At 37.4% G+C, this 23,558-nt stretch overlaps 1 protein-coding gene across 1 annotated transcript; it reads left to right on the top strand.

Moving 5' to 3' along the window:
• Positions 1-12,525: 12,525 nt before the first annotated feature.
• Positions 12,526-14,376, top strand: LOC139732624 (E3 ubiquitin-protein ligase TRIM45-like). Its single transcript, XM_071643481.1, has one exon. It carries the CDS (start codon positions 12,526-12,528, stop codon positions 14,374-14,376), a length of 1,851 nt encoding a protein of 616 aa, XP_071499582.1.
• The last annotated feature ends 9,182 nt before the right edge of the window (positions 14,377-23,558 follow it).

Genomic DNA, 23,558 nt, shown 5'->3' with positions numbered 1-23,558 from the left:
AGCAGCCGACCGACTTCTTCGTATCCATCGCCATACCGTGAAGGGAGTCTCTACCACAGTCAGTCGCCATTCTACATGGTTGGTCACCCATACGCCTTCGTTGTTCCGCACTGAACGCTGTGATGCTGCCACACTTTTTATAGGAGGGACTAAGATGTGATGTGTAATATCACATGTTGAGAGTTCCATTTGACTCTTTGCTGAAAACAAAACTTTGGCATGCTTTCGACTTTACAATTCTGTTTTTGTTATCTGAAAAACTCTCGATGTTTCTGACTTGAATTCAGCAGCATGGTTGTTTATCATGATGTCTATTAATAAACATTGTCTTTTGACATGTAGATCTTCTTCATTTCTACCTGTTTCATTTTGTTGCCATTTTGAGAGTATTGCATAGCTTTATTTTTGTTCATTGATGTGTGTATGCATGATAAGTTACGCTGTGTTTCCGTGTGTGTGTGATGCATGTGTGCGTGTGTATGTGTGTGTGTGTGTGTGTGTGTGTGTGTAAACGTTTACGTATCAAAACTTGTAGGTGTGTTTGTGCTTGAGTGAAGTTGAGAGTGAGGTGAAAAGGGAGTAATGATGAAACAGTACAGAATAATGGTAGAAATTTTCAGGTTAAAAAAACAAGAAGGCAAAACTGCCGTTCAACTCTGATTAACACGTAGGTACAAACAGTAATACACACGCAGAACATACACATTTTCATGGTATCAAGATTTTTTTTTTAATTCTTGCCTTTGAAAGATTTACCGCAGACGAGGAGTGGAGAAGAAATTTCTTTGACACAAGTTTATAGCAGGAGGGTCTTACTCTTATAAAGGAAAACCCTTCTCGAAATGATCAGTTAACTTTTTCCCATAATAAGTGTAAATTCCGACAAACTCAAAAATATTTCAATCAAATCAGACAAGCATTGATAAGTTATGGTATTTCAAAGTTTCTTTTTCATGACGAAAGAGAGATATAGACCCCCCCCCCAAAAAAAAAAACAAAAACAAAAACAAAAACGTTTTATGCAAATAAGTTGGAGTGATGTTCCCATGACGGTACAAATCCTTAAATTAGTTGGTGATTAAAATGCTATGGATTTTATTTTCTTGTCAATAATTTGACTTTATAACGCACCAAATAAATAGGTGGAAAAAGTGGTTACAAGTGCCACTGAAAGACATGAGACCATTCTTTTGCTACAATGGTAAATCAATCAATTTAACTTAAAGGGGATGGCTAGTACCTGATCAGTGGGAATGCTGGGGGATGATTGTTCCAATCCTTGTAGATTCATTGAGGAGTACATTATATATATCTATTGTTGTGTGAAAATTATTTGCTTCAGAATGGTCTCATATTCATGTAACGTGCAGTTCAATGTTTCCAGGTTAGCATGCCTGTACGGTGACGGGGCGAGCGTTAACAGCCCGTTAAAGGTAATTGTAATAAAGTTTAGTTTTCTCCACAATAAGCACCAGAACATCAAACTATTCATACATCAGCATACAATTTTTATGTGTTTTTTTTTATTCTCATGGTTTGATAAAGCTCAGGAACAAAAAAAATCTATCTATTATACACCAAAAGGATAAGACGAAGTTTTCTGAAAAACCAATTGTCTCATATTTACTCAGGTTCTCGTTGAAGTGATCCCTTAAAAAGATGACTTTTGTTGATGTATTTCTCTTTTGAAAAAAAAAAAAATGTTCATCAATGTCTGATGAATAGCTCACCATCCAACCATGTCGAAATTTCATTATGCGCTGTTTACTCATTCAAGCGTCTTTGGCACAATTGTTATGTGCTGTGATTTTCAGATAAACACATAATGTTTGTGAAAGGTCACGAAGAATAATGCAGACATTGTACTGAAAGCTGCTTTAATCGCCGCCATTTTGTCAGTGTTACATAGTGCACCTCTGTGTTCAAAAGCTTACTCTTCAGATTTTGTTTGGGTTTTGACCTTAAAAGTAAGACCACATTCAATATTTGAATGTGTTCGCCTTCGCTGAGCAGCCAAAAGCAGGTTGTGATCCCATACTTCCAAGCAGGACTTCGGAACTAGACAAAAATCAGCAATATTGAATCCAGAAGTACGGCATACTTGGTAAGCATAAGAAACGATATACACACATGCATGTTACTTGTGCCTGGCACGGAGTTTTACAGAATTTGATGCCTGTTTATCAAAAGCTTAGAATTGATTCTCCCTCGTTTGTTCGTTCAACATTTCTGTTATGATTTTGCTGCTTTTGTTCAAAATGTATTTGACATAAACCAAAGTCTAAGGACTTCATCACAAATTAGTGTAAAGAGATCGACGTTTGAGGAAATTGGAAACATGAGAAGAACTTGATACAAGTCAAACCTCAGTAGGACTCCCTTTTCACTGTACAGTGACCTGCTCAATCACTTCCTCTTTACAACTGAAATATAAGAGACAGGTGGCTATTCATGTTTATTTTTTAATCTCTTTTATAGTGTCAGCAGGTAAGTGAAAAATTTACTCAAATTTGTTGTGGATGTGCAGCTAATTGGTTCAGGAAAATAACGATGATGGTAAGACATGTTCCCTTCCTTAAAATGCATTTCGTTGAATTTGAGTCCCCACAGTTATTAACATGACAATAACATTTTGGAATATCAGCAGAGCTGGTAATACTTTGTTAGCTACATGTCAAAGAGGTAATTGTTTTTTCTCATTAAATAATCAATTGCTGATATTTAATAACTTGAAATAGAATGTTTGGCATTCGCTTCAATTATTAGGAGCAAGATGGTAGAAGTATGTCGTACTGATAGGATTTTCTGTCACTATTCTTTCTCTTTTTGTTTACTGTTTGAATGATTTTTGTTTGTGTTATTGGGAATGATGTTAGGGGGTCATCCAGAATTGAGGTAAGTGTGCTATATGTATTCAAATCAACAATGAAGGATGCTATCCTGGGCGTAAATAATGAAAGCATCCCATCGAAGTTTACACAAATTGTGTTCTCCTCCATTTAAATGAACCATCATAAATCAAATTTATTGAGGCCAAATTTAAAGCATTCATCAGCTGTTCATAGTAAACTTATAATATTAACACAAATTGTGCGTTATTAATTTGTCCGATATCAACGTAAACGTTCTTACACCATGCTTTCCATGAACTTCTCAATTTTGGTGTAAATGCTAATATCATATTTCTGCTTGTACTCGTTGGTGCGTTTACCTTTAAGTGTTTTTTGTTTGTTTGTTTGTTTTGCTATCGGAAGGACAGACACCATGGCAACGTCTCATGAAATCAGCAGCCAGAATATGGAGTGTCCTATCTGTCTGACACTATTCAACCAACCCAAATCACTGGAATGTTCTCACACCTTCTGTAAAGACTGTTTGGAACGCATCTATCAAACTCAGCCAAACCAAAAAGCTGTAAAATGCCCTGTATGCAGGAAAGAAACGCCTCTACCCAGTGGAGATGTGAGTAAGTTACAAACAGTCGTACCCCTAAATTCTCTAGTATATGAAGTTAAGACGAAGGATCCAACAAGCACAGTTTGTGAGAAGGACGAGTGGTTGCCAGCTGTGTCCTTCTATCAGGACTGTGCGAAATATATGTGTAAATCGAATGAGAACGCACACTCTATTTGGGAACCGGTCTCCAACCACGAAGTAGTGCCCATGAGCGAGGTGCTCTTGGGAAAAGTTCCGCTTAAGAGGCGACGGAAATGTGAGAAACATCCTAACGACGATGTGGAATGTTTCTGCATCAGATGTCGGGAGTATGACTGTCGTAAGTGCGGGACGAGGCATTTTGAAGAAGGGCATCAGATCGAAGAGGCTGCTATCCATGATGAGAGATTGATGGAAAATATCAAGGAGTTACAAGAAAGGACAAAATCAAAGAGAGCAACCATTGAACATCATATCGATTTCATAGAGACCCAACGAAATGAAATAACAAACATGATGAGAAGACTCAATGATGACATCGACAAGACGTACGAGGAATACATGCAGCTATTGTCAACCAGAAGAGAGACCTTGAAATGTCAAGTGAAACGATTGTCTGAAAAATTCGAGAAGAAATTACAGGCCATGGAGGAAGAGAGTCACCAAACAATTCATCACATAAACACCATGGAAGAGCGGGTAATTAACAGTATTAAGGTTAGTTACCGCTAGAGAAAGACGCCTTGTTTGCACACGACACGCTGTCTGAGAACTTGAAGATCTTTCTTGGGCGAGATGATCCCGACGAGAAATCACCGAGAGGTGTGACCGAACGAGCTCAGAAGATTTCATTTAGTAAATACGTGAAGGTCAATGAACTTTATCTTGGAGAGCTGGAAGGTTACAAGTGGGATGTCAAAGCAGACATAGAGCTTCCAGTCAAAGACAGCATGAACTGTATGACTCGTGTACCAGACGGTAAGATGGCGGTGGGTTCCCATTTAGGCGGAATCTATCTCTTATACTCCCAGACAGTGCTGAATAATGTAAAAATCCAAGAAACTGGATTCCTGTCTGGTGGTCGAAGTGTTGTACGTGATATGCACAACAGGATGTCACTCTACACTCCACAGTGGGAGAAGCTTGACGTCACGTTCGAGACGATGAGCGTCAATGAAGGACGGTATGGTGGTCTCACTGTGGATAGAGATGATAATATCTATGTAGGTTATAGAAAGCCGAAAGTGATCCAGGTATTTACTGCACAGGGTGGTGAGCCAGTCAGGCATATTTTGTGTGATGGACGTACACCTTAGCAACTATTCTCCTTTCACAGCACGGGGAAACTGATACTGAGAGATCAATCAGGTATCGTGTGTCTTGATGGTGAGGGAAGAAGGGAGAATGTCTTGAAGAAGAAGGGTACGTCTGCCTGGCCAGCTGTTTGTCGAGATGATTCGGTCATTGTAGCCTGGGTGAAGCACGAGGAAGGTCTTGTCAGTATCGATCGATACACGAGAGACTTCGAGTACTTGCACAGTATCATCACTGATTTCAAAATGTGTGCATACATATATCGATTTGTTTATCTATCCATATATATATATATTATGAATATGGGTATGTATGTGTATGTATTATGATATGTACATCATGTTTAATAATGAGCATGTATATGTATGTATACGATGTGCCTTAACATTACTGCGCACATAAAATAAGCACGATATATTTTATTTCATGCCAGATAACCTTATGTATAATAGAATACTTTGTATTCACACATCACTATTTTCTTAGTTTATATTCGGTCATTACTCCAGCAAAGGCAACTGAACGTGTTAACTTGAATATCATTGTTATATTATATTTATTACCATTACTATTATTGTAAAGTAGTTGGAGTGGTACATATACACTCTGTAATTTTCCCTTTTCTCCCTTTTCCGTTTTCCCCTTACTCTTCCCTCTCTCTCTCTTTCTCTCTCTATCTATCCCCTATTCTATCCAGAGTAGCTAAGCATAGAGTCTCCATACCGTCAAGCCTTGGCTTATTTTGGAGACCCTTCTGTTTAAGTTCCCTAAGCTGTTTGTATTTGTCTTGTATAATTATACTAAAAATTGTGTGTCGATATACTGTTTGTCATAAATGACGTGTACATAATCATATCTCATGTAACGGAATTAAGCAGAATAAATCAAATCAAATCAAATCAAATCATTTTATTCAAGGAAATCATGAAAAATGACAACACGTGTATCTGACAACAGAATAGGAAAATACAATATTACATCCAAAGTATCATAATTAAAATCTTTAAAGTATAATCATAACAATGAGATCAAAGGAATCGACGATACACTTGTTTCCGAATAAAGAGGAAGAAATAAATAAAAATGCAGGAGCCTGCCGTCTTTAAGCACGTGCTTGATAGCGATGGCAGAATCCCAAAAGGGAAATAAGAAACATGGTAATACATTTATACAAAATGGCCAATTTCCCATTGAAATAATTTGTGCTATAACTTTGTGGCGTCCGCAAGGGGACATCAGTGGGGAAAAGGACAGTGAATTAAAGTGAAATAAAGAGCAGTGAATTAAGTGCATTAAGTGCAATGAAGTGTGTTTTTATTATTACAACCTATTATTATTACTAGCTCATATAACTGTGAGTCCCATCACGGTAATTACCCCATTTTGAGTATCAGACGTCTGACTATCATTGATAAGTCACAAACAAGTCACAGTGTTAGGTTTTGCATCTCCACTAGCTATACCTGACATTATACTGAAATGCAATGCAGCGAAAGAAAAAATAAACAATACTCGTTTAATGAATTAGTACAAAACACTCAATGTCATGTAAACCTTTAATGTAACCCTTTAAAATTGATATGATTTTGAGCTAAATCTGTGATAGTGAAGAGAGATGAATAACTTGGTATCAGATTCAAGGGGTCGCTGGCAACAATGGAACGAAGAAAACTTAGCTATGTTAGCTGGGCAGACCCGTGAAAATGAATACATGTATGACCAAAGGCACATTTCTTTTTATTTTTTTGTTACATTAGCCAATTTGTTCCTGCATTTATCTCTTTTCAACACAAGTTATAAGAATATTTAAAGTCACTGTTACACGCTGCCATGCAGACTAAATGAAATATCTAGTTGCTAGATTTGCTGTTGACATACATTACCTCGGTTTTGATCGAATAGGAGACAAACGGGACAATTCATTTTGTAGTTGAGTCCGATTATTTTGTTCTGTTCGTATTTATGGGTAAAGTCTTCTCAATAAATAAATGTATTGGGTGAGATTATAACTGAGTCATTGTTTTATAATTCACATCCCATAGGACTAAGGTATGAGGGTGAAGAGTGATGTTCTGCTTCAGCTTTAAGAGAGTAATATATTAATGTGGTATCCGAACATTTAATGCGTGGAAACACGCTGTGGTTATCAGCCAGGGAACTGCCACCATTATTCTACATATACAGTTGTTATTATAGCTAGAGATGTGAGATGTATGATTGTTGTTTTGTGCCAGAAGCCATTATGCTTGGGTAGAAGAGAGTGATTTAGAAAATTATTTCACATTTGGGATACATATTCGAACAGGTGACGCCACAAACAAAATGACTTTGTGTCTCATCTTTCTTTTTCCCTTTTCGATCGATCCTTCTCTCTCATCTTCATTTTCTATTTCATCCACATTATTTTCTTTCTGAAGATGTTTCTTGTTGTACGATGTCTGCATTAGATCATTCCCCTTTTGTGACGTATTGAATTACTGACGTCACTTGTTGTAACGGATGAGTTTGAGGTGATGCATTTAGTTTCAAATGGAATGATCGAGAAGCAGTATATCAAAACCCATACTTAGAAATTTGAAGTTACCTGTAATACCTTGATAGTCATTCGTAGCATAGCATCAAAATATATTTGATTGATAATCATTGTATAACCAGGTTTGATTAATAATCATTGCGTAACCAAGTTTGATTGATAATCGTTGAATGTAACCAAGATGTATGTATAATTGTTTTAATATGTTTTGTGGTTCTTTTTTTTTTTTGGGGGGGGTGCACCCTACAAGAATTGCTTCTTCAGCATTCCTCCCCATTGTCTGTATTTTCTAAACTTCAGAATATTTTAATCCTTTTCTTTTTCACCCTATCAATTGTGTTACCATAAATTTCATTTATCATATTTTGTAATGTTGGCATATACGTACTTATCTTCTGTGAAAAAAAAATCATATTTACAAGATTTTGTTGCAGATGGAAAAATGAATGAATGAATGAATGAAAGTCGGCATGGTAGCACTGTGAGCCTGTAATATTTCGCCGAGTAATTGAGCTGTTATAGCTAAAAAAATTGTATGTCTTCAAAAGTATGTATCTTCGAGGATGTTCCGGTCATGTTAACCAACTATTATTACACAAAATATCATATAGTCATTAGAACATTGCATGTTAATTTATTTTGGCATAGTAAAGAATTCATATTCTCTATCATAACTGGCATTCTTGTACAGTCCTGTACAGCACGCTTTACGCTGGTACATGACAAGAACATCACACTATTATATAGTTAGACGTCTGTGCATGAATGCTGACACGATTTACATTCATATATATATACAGTGCATTTACATTCTTCTATACAGTTAGTTTATAACCGAAATTTCAGTGTTTCGTTATAGTTGATTCATCCTCATTGTAACATTGAGAAATGTGATCATCCATTTACCGCTTTACATGTAAGACTCATGTATACCGTTTTGTAATCTCCTCCTTTGTCACATGTTTGTACTCTCGGTACAGCGTATCTCTCTCCCCTCCCATCTATACAAGAAATGAAACAGTCGAGGGTTCAGCATTTCACCCGATGTAACTTTAATCAAATGATAATAAGCATAGATTTGTACCCGAATAACAATTTGTATGTTTGTTGCTGTTGTATGCTTCAATCATTTGACAATTTTCTACTTTCCGGTGTTTGTCTTTGATGTGTCTTGGCAAAAGTTCATTAAATCACTTTACGTTTTGAGAACTTTGTGTCCATGTCTCCGTGTGTGTGTGAAAGTGTGTAAGTGTGTGTGTGTGTGTGTGTGTGTGTGTGTGTGTGTGTGTGTGTGTGTGTGTGTTTGTGTGTGTATTGGTGTGTGTATTCATGTGTAAAAGCGCGTTCCCGTGTATGCTAAGGGTTAATGTTTGTATAGGTGTGTTTGTGCTGATGCTTGAGTGAAATTATGAGTGAATTTAGTAATCTTCACTGAAAATTTCTTGGGGAGATGGGCTGAAATTTTTGATGAACTTGTGAGGCAACAATGGAATGATGTAAGGGGAAGTTGAAAATATAACGAAGAAAAAATATAATTTATGATACATATAGGGCCTACACATGGTGGAAATAAGTTACTTTATTAAAATGAACAAGAAGACAAAACTGCCAAACGATATTGATGACACACAATCCCACTTGCATAAAGAAGAAAGGTAGAAACAACGTCTTCGTTTTCCTTCACACCAAATCGATAGTGAAAAAAAAAACCTGTTTGACATATTTTACAGCAAGAGTCTCTTACTCTGACATTTAAAAAAAAGTCATTTCAAAGTTTCTCTTTTTTCGAAACCGAGATATAGATCATACGTTGAATTCAAATTAGATGAGGTGATGTCAGAATATTACAAATTTCCCATTAGTTGGTACATTGATACTATGGACTTTTTGTTAATGTTTTTGCTGTACAATAAATCGAATAGAAAAGCAATAAGTTTATTAAGTTTGATTGCACCTCTGGAATAAGTTTAGCTGACTGACATTAGAGAATTCTTTCGTTGCAAAAACCAATCAATTCATGTATAATAGCCAAAGGAAAGTCAGTGGAGGTTTACGTGTCTCATATCAACACCTCATCAAAATTTTGAAATATTACATATTGTATTGCCGTTAGAGCTTAGTTCATCCACATTTTGCATTAACGCGATGATCATTCCGAAATATATAGTTTCCCTGGGTTTTAGTCAACTCTGGAATAATCGACCTTTCAGAGAGGAATAATCCATTGTTCCGAAGTTAAATCATATCTTTGCACAAACCGGAATCTTTGCAAAACCAATCCAACTCCGGCATGGCTGATTTTCCATGCACTATCGCTTTTCCTTCAAGACTCGGTGTCCGTTCCTACCGAAGGCCTTCATCGTCGACGTCCAACCAGATTCACCGAATGGTAGCTTGAGAGACTGAAGGCTGAATTCGACGCCGACAGATATCCTGACACCGTTTCCAAAAAGAAAACGGCTGCTACTCTAGGTCTCGGTGAAGACAGATTACAAGTATAAAAAATAGCGAGAACAAAAGAAGAAAAAAACCTCCATAGGATCTGAACTTCAAAGTCTTTCTACATCAGCAGAACATCTTAGCTCTTTGATCAAGGGGTTTTTTCCCTCAGATCTCAAAATATTACAACAGAAGGATAAATGACAGAATTTTCTAAATAATCAAATTGTCTTATTTTACTCAGATTCTCTTCGAAGTAATGCTTTAACATGACGACTTTGTTAATATCTTACTGTTTAAAAAAACAAAACACCTCATCTCAGCTCAATGTCGCGTGAACAGGTCCCTGGACAAGGATAAATTCCGTTATGAGCTGTGATTTTCAGATAGATGCATAGTGTTTGAGAATTGAAATGTGGGGAAAACCTGTTTCTATAAATAGAGGCTCGCAGTATAAAGGTCACGGTAAATATAGTCAACCGTTGATAGTCATTCCCGTGAACCGCCCGACCATTTTGACAGCGCTCCGCAATATCTCTTAAAAAAACACCTAACTCTTCGCATTTTGTTTTAGGTCTTTCAAGTAACATTCAATCTAATTCGTGATCACACCTTTCCTCGTGCTGAATAGACAACAGGTTGTAATTCCATGCCTAAAAGTACTTCTGAGCCAGACGTAATTCAGAAATATTGAACCCGGAAGTACAGGAAACTTGGTAAGCGTGCATGCAAAACGATACTAACACATGCATGTTATACTTGTACCTGCGACACGTAATTTCACCCAAAAAAAATGTATGTTTAACAAATAAGCTTGGAACAGATTCTGCCTCGTTTGTTAAGTCAACATTTCTGTTATGACTTTGCTGCTTCTGTTCAACATGATTAACCCCACAACCTATGTTATAGTTTGTATAGATAATAGTACTCCAAGCAGAACAACTGGCATAGCCTGTTATGAGTATAAAGTAATGCTGTTTCAAAAAGGACATTACTCGTTATCTCCGCTGGAAATAAATCAGCCTCTGAGGACTTTATCACAAATAAATGTAAATAGATAGTTTGGGGAATAAGAGACATGAGTGGAATTTGATACAAGTGAAACATATTAAGGGCTTCCCTTTTCCATTATCATCAGTGGCCTGCTCAATCACTAATTCCTTTCCATATGACTTAAACAACTGAAACACAAGAGAGAGAGGTGGCTATTAATGGTCACAGAATCTTATGAACTCGGTTAGTGTCTACGGGCAAGGGACAAAAGTACTCGAAGAGCGTTTGTTGTGAATGTGGAGCTAATTGCTTCATGAAATGATAAAGTTTGACATATTTCTTTCCCTCAGGTGCATTTCGATGCATTTGAGTCCCCTAAAGATGTTAACATGACAACAACATTTTAGGAACGTCGGCAGAGCTGGTATTACTTTGTAGACTACATGGCAACAGTTATACTAGCGTGTAAATTATGGTTGATTAATGAGTAATTAAAGATGTTGATGTTAATCGAGTTACAACACCTCAGGATGTTTATATCCGTCAAATTTTATGGCAATGTCCTTCTCCTCTTCACTCCTTGTTCTCTTTCTTTTGGGACACAGTTACTTCCTCCTCAAATGATATGATTCTTCTATTTAACAAAGAATTAATAGACGTTTAAAGCAAGGAGAGATGTTTGAAGAAAAAGCTTAACTGCCAGATTCTTTTTTCACTATATTCTTTCTATTTTTTGTTAATTGTTTGATTAATTTGTATTTACTTGTTGTTTTTGTTTTTGTTTTTCTTGGGAGTGCCATCCATACTTGAGCAGTGTTGAGATAAGTATTCTAATATACAATGGCAGGGTAATATATCCTAAGCGTCGATAATGAAGCCATCCCATCAGTGAATGGTCAACTAAAGATGGGATTAAATGAATGCAAGAGATTATTAGAGCAGAGGGGTGAAGATGTGTTGTGATTTTTTATAGATTGTCTCACTCTGTGCAAATGTATTTGTAAGATCGCAACTGCTGATCTACATTTTAGCAAACATGTCGGAAAATGGAACCGGTGAGATTCGCCCCTGTCATTTATACTGCCATCTACCATAACAAATGAAACCAGTATCTTTATGAAAATGAAAAAAAAAATGATACTATCTCTCAAAAATATGGATATTTTGTACAATACGACTCCCTGCTGTATGACATACAAACAGCCAAAAGGAACTACGTTTTTTAACAATAATTTCTCTCATTTCGCTCACATTTTCATTGCTATTCACCTTCAATATGACGACCTTTTTGTCTACAAAATCGCTGAGGATATTTCAATATTTCAATAAATATACAGGGCCAAGATTAAAAGAGTCATTCCTCCATAAACTTCGCGAATCACCACGCCATATTTTTGTTAGTGTAGCGCAATGCAACTCTTTGTTGTTTGACTAATACAATATTATACTCCTTTAAAGAATTAACAAGTAATATCTGAGTTCATTCTAAGTTGCTCCATCCAATGCCAGGCTCACTGGACAACAAATTACTATAGTTCACGTGATCTAAAATTCAAACGAACCACCATTGAATCAGTTTTATTAGGTTCGGATATAAAGCATACACAGTACATGAATGATAAACATTATTCACACACGTCTATTAAATTGTGCTTCGTGACTTCGTCCGATTTTAAGATTACAAACATTTTAACACCATGCACTGTCAACTTTCTCCTTTTTTATGGTAAATGCTAATATCACATTTCTGCTTATAGGACTACTCGTCAATGCGTTTCATTCTTTTGCTATCATACAGATAGACAGCCACCATGGCAACGTTTCATCAAATCAGCAGCCAGAATCTGGAGTGTCCTATCTGTCTGACGCTATTCCACCAACCTAAATCACTGGCATGTTCTCACACCTTCTGCAAAAACTGTTTGGAACGTATCTCTCAAACTCAGCCAAACCAACAAACTATAGCATGTCCTGTATGCAGGAAAGAAACGCCCGTACCCAGTGGAGATGTGAGTAAGTTACAAACAAACGTACCCCTGAGTTCTCTCGTGGACGAAGTGAAAGCCAAGAGCCCAACGTGCTCAGTTTGTGAGATGGACGAAAAGCCGCAAGCTGTGTCCTACTGTCAGGACTGCGGGGAAAACATGTGTGTATCCTGTGAGAAAGACCATTCTGTGTGGAAAAGGTTCTCCAACCACGTAGTGGTGGCCATGAGCGAGGTGCTCTCAGGAAAAGTTCCGCTTAAAAGGCGACGGAAGTGTAAAAAACATCCTAACGATGATGAGGAATGTTTCTGTACCGGATGTCGGGAGTACGTCTGCTGTAAGTGCGGGATGTTAAGACATTTACAAGCAGGGCATCAGATCGAAGAGGCAGCTATCCATGAGGAGAAATTGATGAAAAATATCAAGGAATTACAAGGAAGGGCAAAATCAAAGAAAACAACCATTGAAAATCATATCGATTTCATAGAGACACAAAGAAATGAAATAAAAAACATGATGAGAAGACTCAATGGTGACATTGACGAGACGTACGAGGAATACATGCAACTATTGTCAGACAGAAGAGAGGCGCTGAAATGTCAAGTGAAACGATTGTCTGAAAAATTCGAGAAGGAATTACAAATCATGAAGGAAGAGGGTCACCAAACAATTCATAAAATGAAAACTGTAGAAGAGCTGGTAACTAACGGTATGAAGGTACCGCTAAAAAAAGACGCCTTGTTTGCACACGACACGCTGTGCGAGGACTTGAAGAGCTTTTTGGGACAAAATGATCCTGACGACCAATCACCGAGAGGTGTGGCAGAACGAGCTCAGAATATTTCATTCTGTAGATACATGAAGGTCAATGAACTTTATCTTGGCGAGCTGGAAGGTTACACGTGGGATGTCAAAGTAGACGTAGAACTCCCTATCACAGACAGCATGGTCTGTATGACTCGTGCACCAGACGGTAAGATGGCGGTGGGATCGTGGGAAGGTGGAATCCATCTCTACTCCCCTGATGGCGAGTTACAGCAGACCGTGCTGAAGGATGTCGGTATCCTTGGTATTGGATTCCTGTCTGATGGTCGAAGTGTTGTATGTGATACATACAACACGATGTCACTATACACTCCACAGAGGGAGAAGCTCGACGTCACGTTCAAGATGATGAGTTTCGATGAGGAAAAGTTGGGTGGTCTCACTTTGGATAGAGATGATAATATCTACATGAGTTATAGGAAACCTCAAAAGATCCAGGTATTTACCCCACATGGTGGTAAGGCAGTCAGGGAAATAATGTGTGATGGATATACACCCCAGCAATTATTCTCCTTTCACACCAGGGGGAAACTGATTCTGGAAGATGAATCAACTGTCGTCTGCCTAGATGGTAAGGGGAAGAAGGAGAATGTCGTTAAGAAGGAAAAGGGTGTGTATGCCTACCCAGCTGTTTGTCGTGATGATTTGGTCATTGTAGCCTGGGTGAAGCACGAGGAAGGTCTTGTCAGTATCGATCGCTACACGAGAGATTTGGAGCACATGCACAATCTCATCACTGATTTCAAAATACAAAAACCAGAGAACAGAAATTGGTACTATCTACAGGTGTTTGAGAGTGGTGAGATAGCTTTCTGCACTCCTGATAGACTTTACCTATTTGATGTGATATAATATGAAATGTGATAGACAAGTTTGTCATGCAGTAGCATGTTAGAAGAATGGATTCGTTGGTGGGATACTCTCAGTGATGAGTAGAATATCGTAATGAAAATCAAGTTTGCATGTGTGATAATGGACTGCACATGCATGTGCCGCGTCTACTCGCATGAATATTCATACACTTGTAATGACCTTAACCATGTCGAAAAGTTAAAGTAATTTATGGATGATTGACCATTTCAAAGGTAAATTAGGGCAAGTTACAACATTTGTTTTGCGACATTGAGTGCTCTAAATGATACAACATTATTTAGAGGAAATGCCTTTCAGGTCGAATCAGTAAAAAGCTAGTATTTACTGCATGTACCAAAGTGGTTTGGGGATTATTGCAATGACGCAGGTACACAACCCCTGCAGCGCAGGTCTATGAATGGGCATGATGGGTATCAAAACTTACTTGTAGTGTATGTTTATAATTTTCCATGTATAAAACTCATTTTATAAATTGCTTGACTGTGCCAAACTTATGACCCATGAATCATGGATTTTGTCAGTTCTAATATGTTTATCTATCAAAGTATTCTGGCTTTGGTACTTTTCTTTTTGGTCTAAAGTGGCATGAACGTTACTATACCGTGAGAATAATTTATAAATGCGAATAAAGGAATGAAATGGGGTATTCACAGCGATGACACGACAAGACCTGGTCACGAGTGCCGTTCACCAACTATCTGAAGAGCGCTCTCTTTCGGGCGAATTACGCGTGCACACTGCAAATCTCCAACATTACTTCCCTAGTACAGACTGTCTTATATATGGGCTCTTTCCATCTCGCTAAATCTAATGCCCTTCAATTCATCTATAGTCCCTTATCATTCCAAGTCAAACATCCATCTAACGTTAATGAGTGTATGCTTGGGTAAAACCATTCAGTACTGATTTTCGTGCCTTCGAATGAAACAATATTGATTGTATGCGTTAACTTTTTATGTTTTAAAGAATATTTTATTCTTCATCAAAGGGAAACAAAATGTACAAACAAATTCATACAAAAATCTTTATATCAATTTCGTAAACATTTTCATCGATGGAAACAAAATAACATAAACAGATGTATGCCAAGTCTTAACATCAATTTCATAATCTTTACACTGTAATGCATTTTTTCACAATCCATATACATACCTTTTTTTTTACTATTTTTTCACTACTAACCCCACATTCTCTTTTTTATTCTATTCCTTCATTATATTACAAATTTTATTGTCTAAATCACTAACCCAAAAACTATCTTTTCAACATTCATTAATTTTTAACCAACTTTAAATATCAATATCCATTGATTGAAGTTTATTCCTAAAAGGCAAGCAAACAAAAACCGCCCAGACCACCCTTATCCCCGTCCATTCTCCCCCTTACTACCCTACCTCATCCCCCTTCCAAATCCCCCATCACAACAAAACCTCAGAGACATCTAAAGACGTCTGACCATCAAGTCACAAACAAGTCACGAATGTTTTGTAGCTCCACTTATACCTGACATTATACAGAAATGCAATGCAGCCAAAAGAAAAAAGAAAGTGATCATTTGATGAATAAGCCAGTTCACAATTCCAATCTGAGCATGTGCAGTTAAAGGTCATTGCAGACCTTCTCTTGAAATGGATTTGCAATTGAGGTATTCAAAACCTACATAGGGTTTCATGACAACTGCGTTATAACTGAACCAGGTGCAGATTGGTATTTACAGGTGAATGTGCATTCTTGTCAGCAACAGTAACAAAAGCCATTCATGCAGCACTGATAGGTAAATTAACACTTCCTGCATGGATGTTGTCAACTGCTCCTTGAGACTATTCCACGTATTTCAAAGTCTGTGGTTGGGGAGGTCATTGCAGACTAGTGCTAACTGTGAACTGGCTTCTTGCTACAAAAACCTCAGTGTCATGTAAACCCTTAAAATTGATAATGATCTTCAGGTGAACTGTAATAGTGAAGAGAAATGAATAAATTGGCATCAGGCTCGAGGGGTTAAAAATTGAAACCGAGAAAACTCATCAGGGCAGGGCCATAAAAATGAATATGTCCAAACGCACATTTCTTTTGATCTTTTGTTACATTCGCCAATTTGTTTCTGCATTTACCTCTTCTCAACACAAGTTACAAGAAAGGTCAAGTCTGGTACGCGTTTCCATGCAGGCTAAATAAACATGATAAAATAATCTAGATGCTCAGTTTGTTTTTGACATGCATTACCTCTGTTTGATCGAATAGGAGACAAACAGGGGGTGTTTCATCAAGATAGTCAGCGCTGACAAGTTGTCAGTCTCTGACAATAACCATAGTAACAGTCAGTGACCAGAGCATCTTAGCCAATCAAAACCAAGGATTTTGCTGAAATTGTCAGTGACTGACAACATGTCAGCGCTGACTAAATTGATGAAACACCCCCTGAACAATTCATTTGTTGTTGAATCTGATTATTTTGCTCTGTTTGTATTCATGTGTCAATCTGCTCTTGGGTGAGATTATAACTGACGTATCATTTTGTAATTCACATCCCATAGGACTAAGATATGAGGATAAACAGTAATTTTCCGCTTCAGCTATTAGAGAGTTACATATTCATGTTGTATCCAAACATTTAATGGATGGAAACACGCTGTGGTTATCAGCCAAGGAACTGTCACCATTATTCATACGCAGTTGCTATTACCTCTAGAGATGTGAGATGTATGATTGTTGTTTTGTGCCAGAAGCCATTATGCTTGAGTAGAAGAAAGATATTTAGAGAATTCTTTCAGATTTGGGATAAATGAACGAACAGGTGACGCTACAAACAAAATGACTTTGTGTCTCATCTTTCTTTCTCCCTTTTCAATAGATCCCTCTCTCTCATTTTCATTTTCTATTTTATCCACATTATTATTATTTTTTTATCTGATGGTGTTTCTTGCTGCCCGAAGTCTGCATTAGATCATCCCCCTTTTGTGACGTATTGAATTACTGACGTCACTTGTTGTAACGGAAGAGCTTGAGGTGAAGCATTTAGTTTCATATGGAATGATCAAGAAGCAGTATATCGTAACCCATACTTAGAAATTTGAAGTTAACTGAAATTCCTTGATAATTATTCGTATAACATAACATCCAAGTATATTTGATAGAATATATGTATTTGATTTATAATCATTGTATAACCAATAGGAGGATACACCCTATAAGCATTGCTTCTTCAGCATTCCTCCCCATCTCCTGCATTTTCTAAACTTCATGTTTTTGCGCTTTTCTTTATCACCCTATCAATTGTATGTCCATAAATTTCCTTTATCATATTTTGTAATGTTGATGTATATATGTACTTATATCTTCTGTGAAAAAAAAAGGTATTTGCAAGTTTTGTTGGAGATGGGAAAATAAATGAATAAATGTATGAAAGTCATGCCGACTGTAAGACTAGTTTCGCCCATTGATTGAGCTGTTAATAGCTAAAATTTGTGAATGTCTTCAAAAGTATATATCTTTGAGGATGTTTCGGTCATGTTATCAAGCTCTTATTACACAAAATATTTTATTTGTAGTCATCAGAATATAGCACGTCAGGTAATGTTGGCGTTGTATAAAGCTTTCATATTTTTAGGCATCCTTGTACAGTCCTGTACAACACGCTATATACATGATGTATAAAGGCATGATGATACATGATGATAAAGGCCGTGTCACACCATTCCGGGCAAGCTACGCGGGCTTGTGGCGAGGAGGTAGTTTCCAACACGTAGAAGATTTTCAGCGGGCGAACAAGAATGTTTGCAATTTTGCATTCATGCCTTGTCATACCGTACGGGGGAACTTCTGCGGCTTGACTTGCGGGGAAACAAATTTACTCCCCGGAGCTCTCCGCAGTTGGTCCGCACCTGACAGTATCTAGCGCGTAGTTGCCCGGAGGTGCTCACGCAAGTCCGATTTAACCGCAGCCAAGTTTTGAGCATGACCAAAACTTTTCCGGGTGAGTCGCGGGAATGCCCGTAGAGGTCCACGCAGAACGCCAGTAGGAGACCCTTAGTGGCAGTACTTCCCAGGCAATTCCCACGCAGGTACTTCGCAGTCCCGTATGCAGTAAAGATAATGAAATTCTGTGAGATTTCAGCCGTTGCATTAAAGGAATTCCTTCACTGAGTTGTCAGCCCCCACGCGACTGGTACAAAGGTCACACAGTATACTCGCAAGTATAACGCGTCCAGCAAGTAAGACACATGCGCTGACTCGCACAAATCCTTTTCCGCCCTCAGGAATGTCCGGTATGCTAGAAAATCCCTACACGTAACAAGCCCGAGTAGCTTGCCCGGAAAGGTGTGACAGGGCCTAAACACGGTTGCGTGTAAAAAAATATGCGTGTGCACCTCCGGGCGACTACTTTTGAGATACATGCTAGGTACTGTCATGTGCGGATCTATACGGGGACCTCCGGGTAGTCAAAATTGTTCTTTGCAAGTCGCACGCAAGGCTGGTGTGACACGGCCTTAAGATTATTACACTATACTGGAGTAGTTAAGACAAAACGTCTGTACACCAGTGCTCCGATTGAAGATGAATGCTGACATGATTTACATTCATATACAATTCATTTACGTTTTTCTATCGACAGTAAAACCGAAATTTCAGCATTTCGTTATGATTAATTCCTCCTCATCGTAACACTGAGAAATCTGACCATCCATCTACCGCTTTATATTATATACCATTTGTAGTCCGCTTCTATGCACTACTGGTGTCTCTCCTCTCTTTGCAAGAACTCTATCAGTCTAGGGTTCAGCACTTCACCCGGATGTATAACTTTATTCAAATTATAATAAGCCTGTGTACCCAAATAACTTGTAATATTGGTCTGTTCATACTACTCTTTGGTTCTTCTGGATGTATAGTTTGTATGTTTATTGTTGTTGTATGCTTCAATCATTTTACAATTTTCTACTTTCCTGTGTTTGATTTCGTTGTGTTTTGGCAAAAATCTAATTAAATCAGTAACATATTTTGAGAACTTTGTTTCCATGTCTCCGTGTGTGTGTGTGTGTATGTGTGTGTGTGTATTTATGTGTAAAAGCGAGTTCCCTTGTATGCGTAAGGGTTAATGTTTGTAGGTGTGTTTATTGTTGATGCTTGATTGAAATTATGAGGTGGATTTATCAATCTTCACAGAAAATTTCCTGGTAGAGATGGGCTGGTATTTTTGGTGAACTTGCGAGGCAACAATGGAATGATGTAAGGGAAAGTTGAAAATATAACAAAGAAAAATAAATATAATTTATGATATATGTATTATAGGGCCTACACAATGGTAGAAATAAATCACTTTATTGAAATGAACAAGAAGACAAAACTGCCAACCGATATTGATGACACACAATCCATTTAGATAAAGAAGAAAGACAGAAACAACGTCTTCATTTTCCTTCACACCAAATCGACAAAAAAGAAATAAACCATTTCACTTCTTAATAAGTCAACTTATACGAACAAACACTACAGATATTTCAATGTAACCAAGCAAGAATGAGATAAATTACTTTATTTAAAAGTTTCTCTTTTTTCGAAATCGAGATGTGGATCACAAAAACACGTTAAACTCAAATTAGATGAGGTGACGATATCACAAATCTTCCGTTAGTTGGTATATTAAAACCGTGCACTTTTGTCATTAGTTTTGCTTTATACCACGTCGAATATAAAAAGAAGAAATAGTTAAATGAGTACGATTGCACCTCTAGAATAATATATGTTCAATTGAAGGACAAAGAGACCATTCTTTTGTTGACATGCTAAGTCAATTGATTTTACTGAAGAAAAGTTGGTGGAGGTTCATGTGCCTCATACTATCACCTCATCAAAAATTTTAGATATTACATATTGTATTACTGTTACTGCTCATTTTATTCAAACTTTGCATTGATCATCCCAAAATATAGTTTCCCTATAGGTTTTAGTCAACTCTGCAATTATCGACCTTTCATCGAACGAGAGCAACAACCCATTGTTTCGAAGTTAAATCATATCTTTGCACAAACCGGAATCTTTACAAAACCAATCCATCCGGTGTGGCTGATTCTCCACTCTCGCTTCTCCCTCAAGTCTCGACGTCCGTTCCTACCAAAGGCCTTCGTCGTCGACGTCCGACCGTGTTCACCGAATGGCAGCTCGAGAGGCTGACGGCTGAATTCGACATCGACTGATATCCCGACATCGTTTCAAGAGAGAAAATGGGTGCTACTCTGGGCCTTAATAAAGACAGATTACAAGTTTAAAAAAAAAGGAAAAGGCATCTGAACATCACAATCTTTCTACATCAGCAAAACATCTCGGCTCTTTGATCGTGGTTGTTTTCTCAGATTTGAAAAATATCACAACGGAAGGATAAATGACAGAATTTTCTATATTATAACCAAATATTGTCTTATTTTACTCAGATTCTCTTCGAAGTGATGCTTTAACATGCTTTTGTTTACATCTTACTCTTAAAAAAAAGGTAATCTCAGCTCAATGTCGCATGAACAGGTCCCTGTACAAGTCGACATTCCGTTATGAGCTGTGATTTTCAGATAGATGCATAGTGTTTGAGATGTGGGGAAAACCCACTTCTCTAAATATAGAGGCTCGCAGTGTAAAGGTCACGGTAAATACAGTCATTCCCCTGAATCGCCCGACCATTTTGTCAGTGCTCCGCAATATCTCTTTCCAAAAAGTAATTCTTTGCTTTTTTAGGTCTTCAATCTAATTTGTGTTTACACCTCTCCTCGTGCTGAACAGACAACAGGTTGTAATTCGATCCATGTCTAAATGTACTTCAGAACCAGACATAAATCAGAAACACTGAACCCGGAAGTGCAGCATACTTGGTGAGCGTGCATGATATAACGATATGAATTATACATGCATGGTACTTGTTCACGTAGTTTACAAACAATGCATGCTTATCAAATAAGTTTAGAATTGATTTCCCTTGTTTGTTTGGCCAACATTTCTGTTACGATTTTGCCTCTTCTGTTCGACATGATTAACCCCACAACCTGCATGTATGTTAAAGTTTGTAATGTAGATAATAGTACTCCAAACAGAACAACTAACATAGCCTGTTAAAATACATGAAATGCTGTTTCAAAAAGGATATTACTCGTTATCTCCGCTGGAAATGAATCAGTCTTTGAGGACTTTATCACAAATAAATGTAAATAGATAGTTTGGGGAGTAAGAGACGTGAGTAGAACTTGATACAAGTCAAACCTATTTAGGACTTCCGTTTTTAGTTATCATCAGTTGCCTGCTCAATCACTAATTCCTTTACATATGACTTAAACAACTGAAACACAAGAGAGAGCCTAGGTGGCTAGTCGTGCTTATAGAATCTTATGAACTCCGTTAGTGTCTATACAAACAAGGGAAAATGACTCAAAGAGCGTTTGTTGTGAATGTGCACCTAGTTGCTTAATGAAATGATAAGTTTGACATATTTCTTTCCTTCAGATGCATTCGATGCATTTGAGTCCCCCAAAGTTAACATGACAACAACATTTTAGGGAGCTGGTAAGGTTGTAGACTACATGGCCTCAGTTCGCTTGCAAAGGGTAAATAAAGATGTTGATCGAGTTACAACACCTCAGGACGTTTATATCCGTAAATTATGACGATCCGTCTCCTCTTCCTTGTTCTTTTTCTTTTAGGACACAGTTACTTTCCCCCTGATATATGATTCTTCTATTTATCAAAGAATCAATTGAGGAGTTTTAAAGCAAGGAGGGATGTTAGACGTAACCAGCCTAACTATATATATATATATATATATCTTTGTCACTATATATTTTTCCTCTTTTGGTTGATTGTTTGATTTAATTGTATTTGCTTGTTTGTGTTTTCGGGGGGGGGGGTGGGTGAGAGCTAGTGTCATCCAAACTCGAGGTAAGTATTCTAATATACAATGACAGGGTGCTATATCCTGAGCCTCGATAATGAAGTCATCCCATCAGTGAATCATCATCAAATAAAGATGGGGTTAGATTAAAGCAAGAGATTATTAAAGCATAGGGGTGAAGATGTGTTGTGATTTTTATAGATTGTCTCACTATGTATAAATGTATTCATAAGATCGCAACTGCTGATCTACATTTTAGTAATCATGTCGGAAAATGGAACCAGTGAGAACCGACTCTGTCATCTACTGACAAATACATTTTGTACAGAGGGAGGCAAATTGATAAAAGTGATATCACATCTTCACCCCTCTGCATTATAATATCTTCTTTTTTTTTCATTCAATAAGCCTTGTCTGCCTTGGTCTACTTAACATAACAATGTCGGAATTTCAGAGCCTGGGTATTTCAAGTTCGTTGTGTCACTGCGATGGCGGTAACCAGGATAGCCTGGTGGTAGTGTTGCTGCCCGGAAAACAGTAGATGACAGGTTCGATCCTCACTGATTCCCTTTTTTTTAAATATAGATCAGCAGTTGCGATCTCAAAACATATTTGTACAAAGGGAGACATGACAGAAAACATAGTAAAAGTGTGAGGTCATTTAATACAGACAATAGCTGGTAAGGGATAAAGGAGTTCAATCATGGCAGTTAAATCTTTCCAAAATATATTCTAGGAAAGAACATCACTCTGCACGCTAGATGCATTTCAGGTATAAATAAACCTTGAAAGGACATTGAATCCACAGTGGCTTCCATCACAGCTAACAACCATCAGTCACCGAAGGGCTGAAATTATTCTTCTTTACTCGTTTACTTTATTCATTCTATTCATTGCACCATTCTTGATAGACATGTTTTAACATCGAAGATTTCAAAGCTTTTCTCACAAGACGCGCCGCTTTTTTTTCTTTGTTTATAATGTAATTTAATCCAGGGAAAATTGTAATCTTTTTGCTTATCTCTGCTCTTGACGTATGAGATAAATTATTAAAGTTAATATGTCTTCCAAGACATACGTAACCAACATCTTTATGGAAATTTAAAAAAGAATATTGATACTATCTCTCGAGGATATGGACATAGATTGAACATTGAAGGATGCCTTGTTACGTGACATATACCAGCAGTCAAACGGACATAGGTTTCTAAACAATAATCTCTATCATTTAGCTCACATTATCATTGATATTCACTTTAACATGGCACTTTTTTACGATATCGCTGAGGATATT

This window comes from Diadema antillarum, unplaced genomic scaffold (assembly GCF_040938485.1).
Source record: "Diadema antillarum isolate AM-2024a unplaced genomic scaffold, OU_Dant_1.0 seq00000441_RagTag, whole genome shotgun sequence".
Classification (NCBI taxonomy): Eukaryota; Metazoa; Echinodermata; class Echinoidea; order Diadematoida; family Diadematidae; genus Diadema; species Diadema antillarum.
Note: the sequence above shows the minus strand (reverse complement) of the source record. Positions and strands in the feature narration are given on the sequence as shown.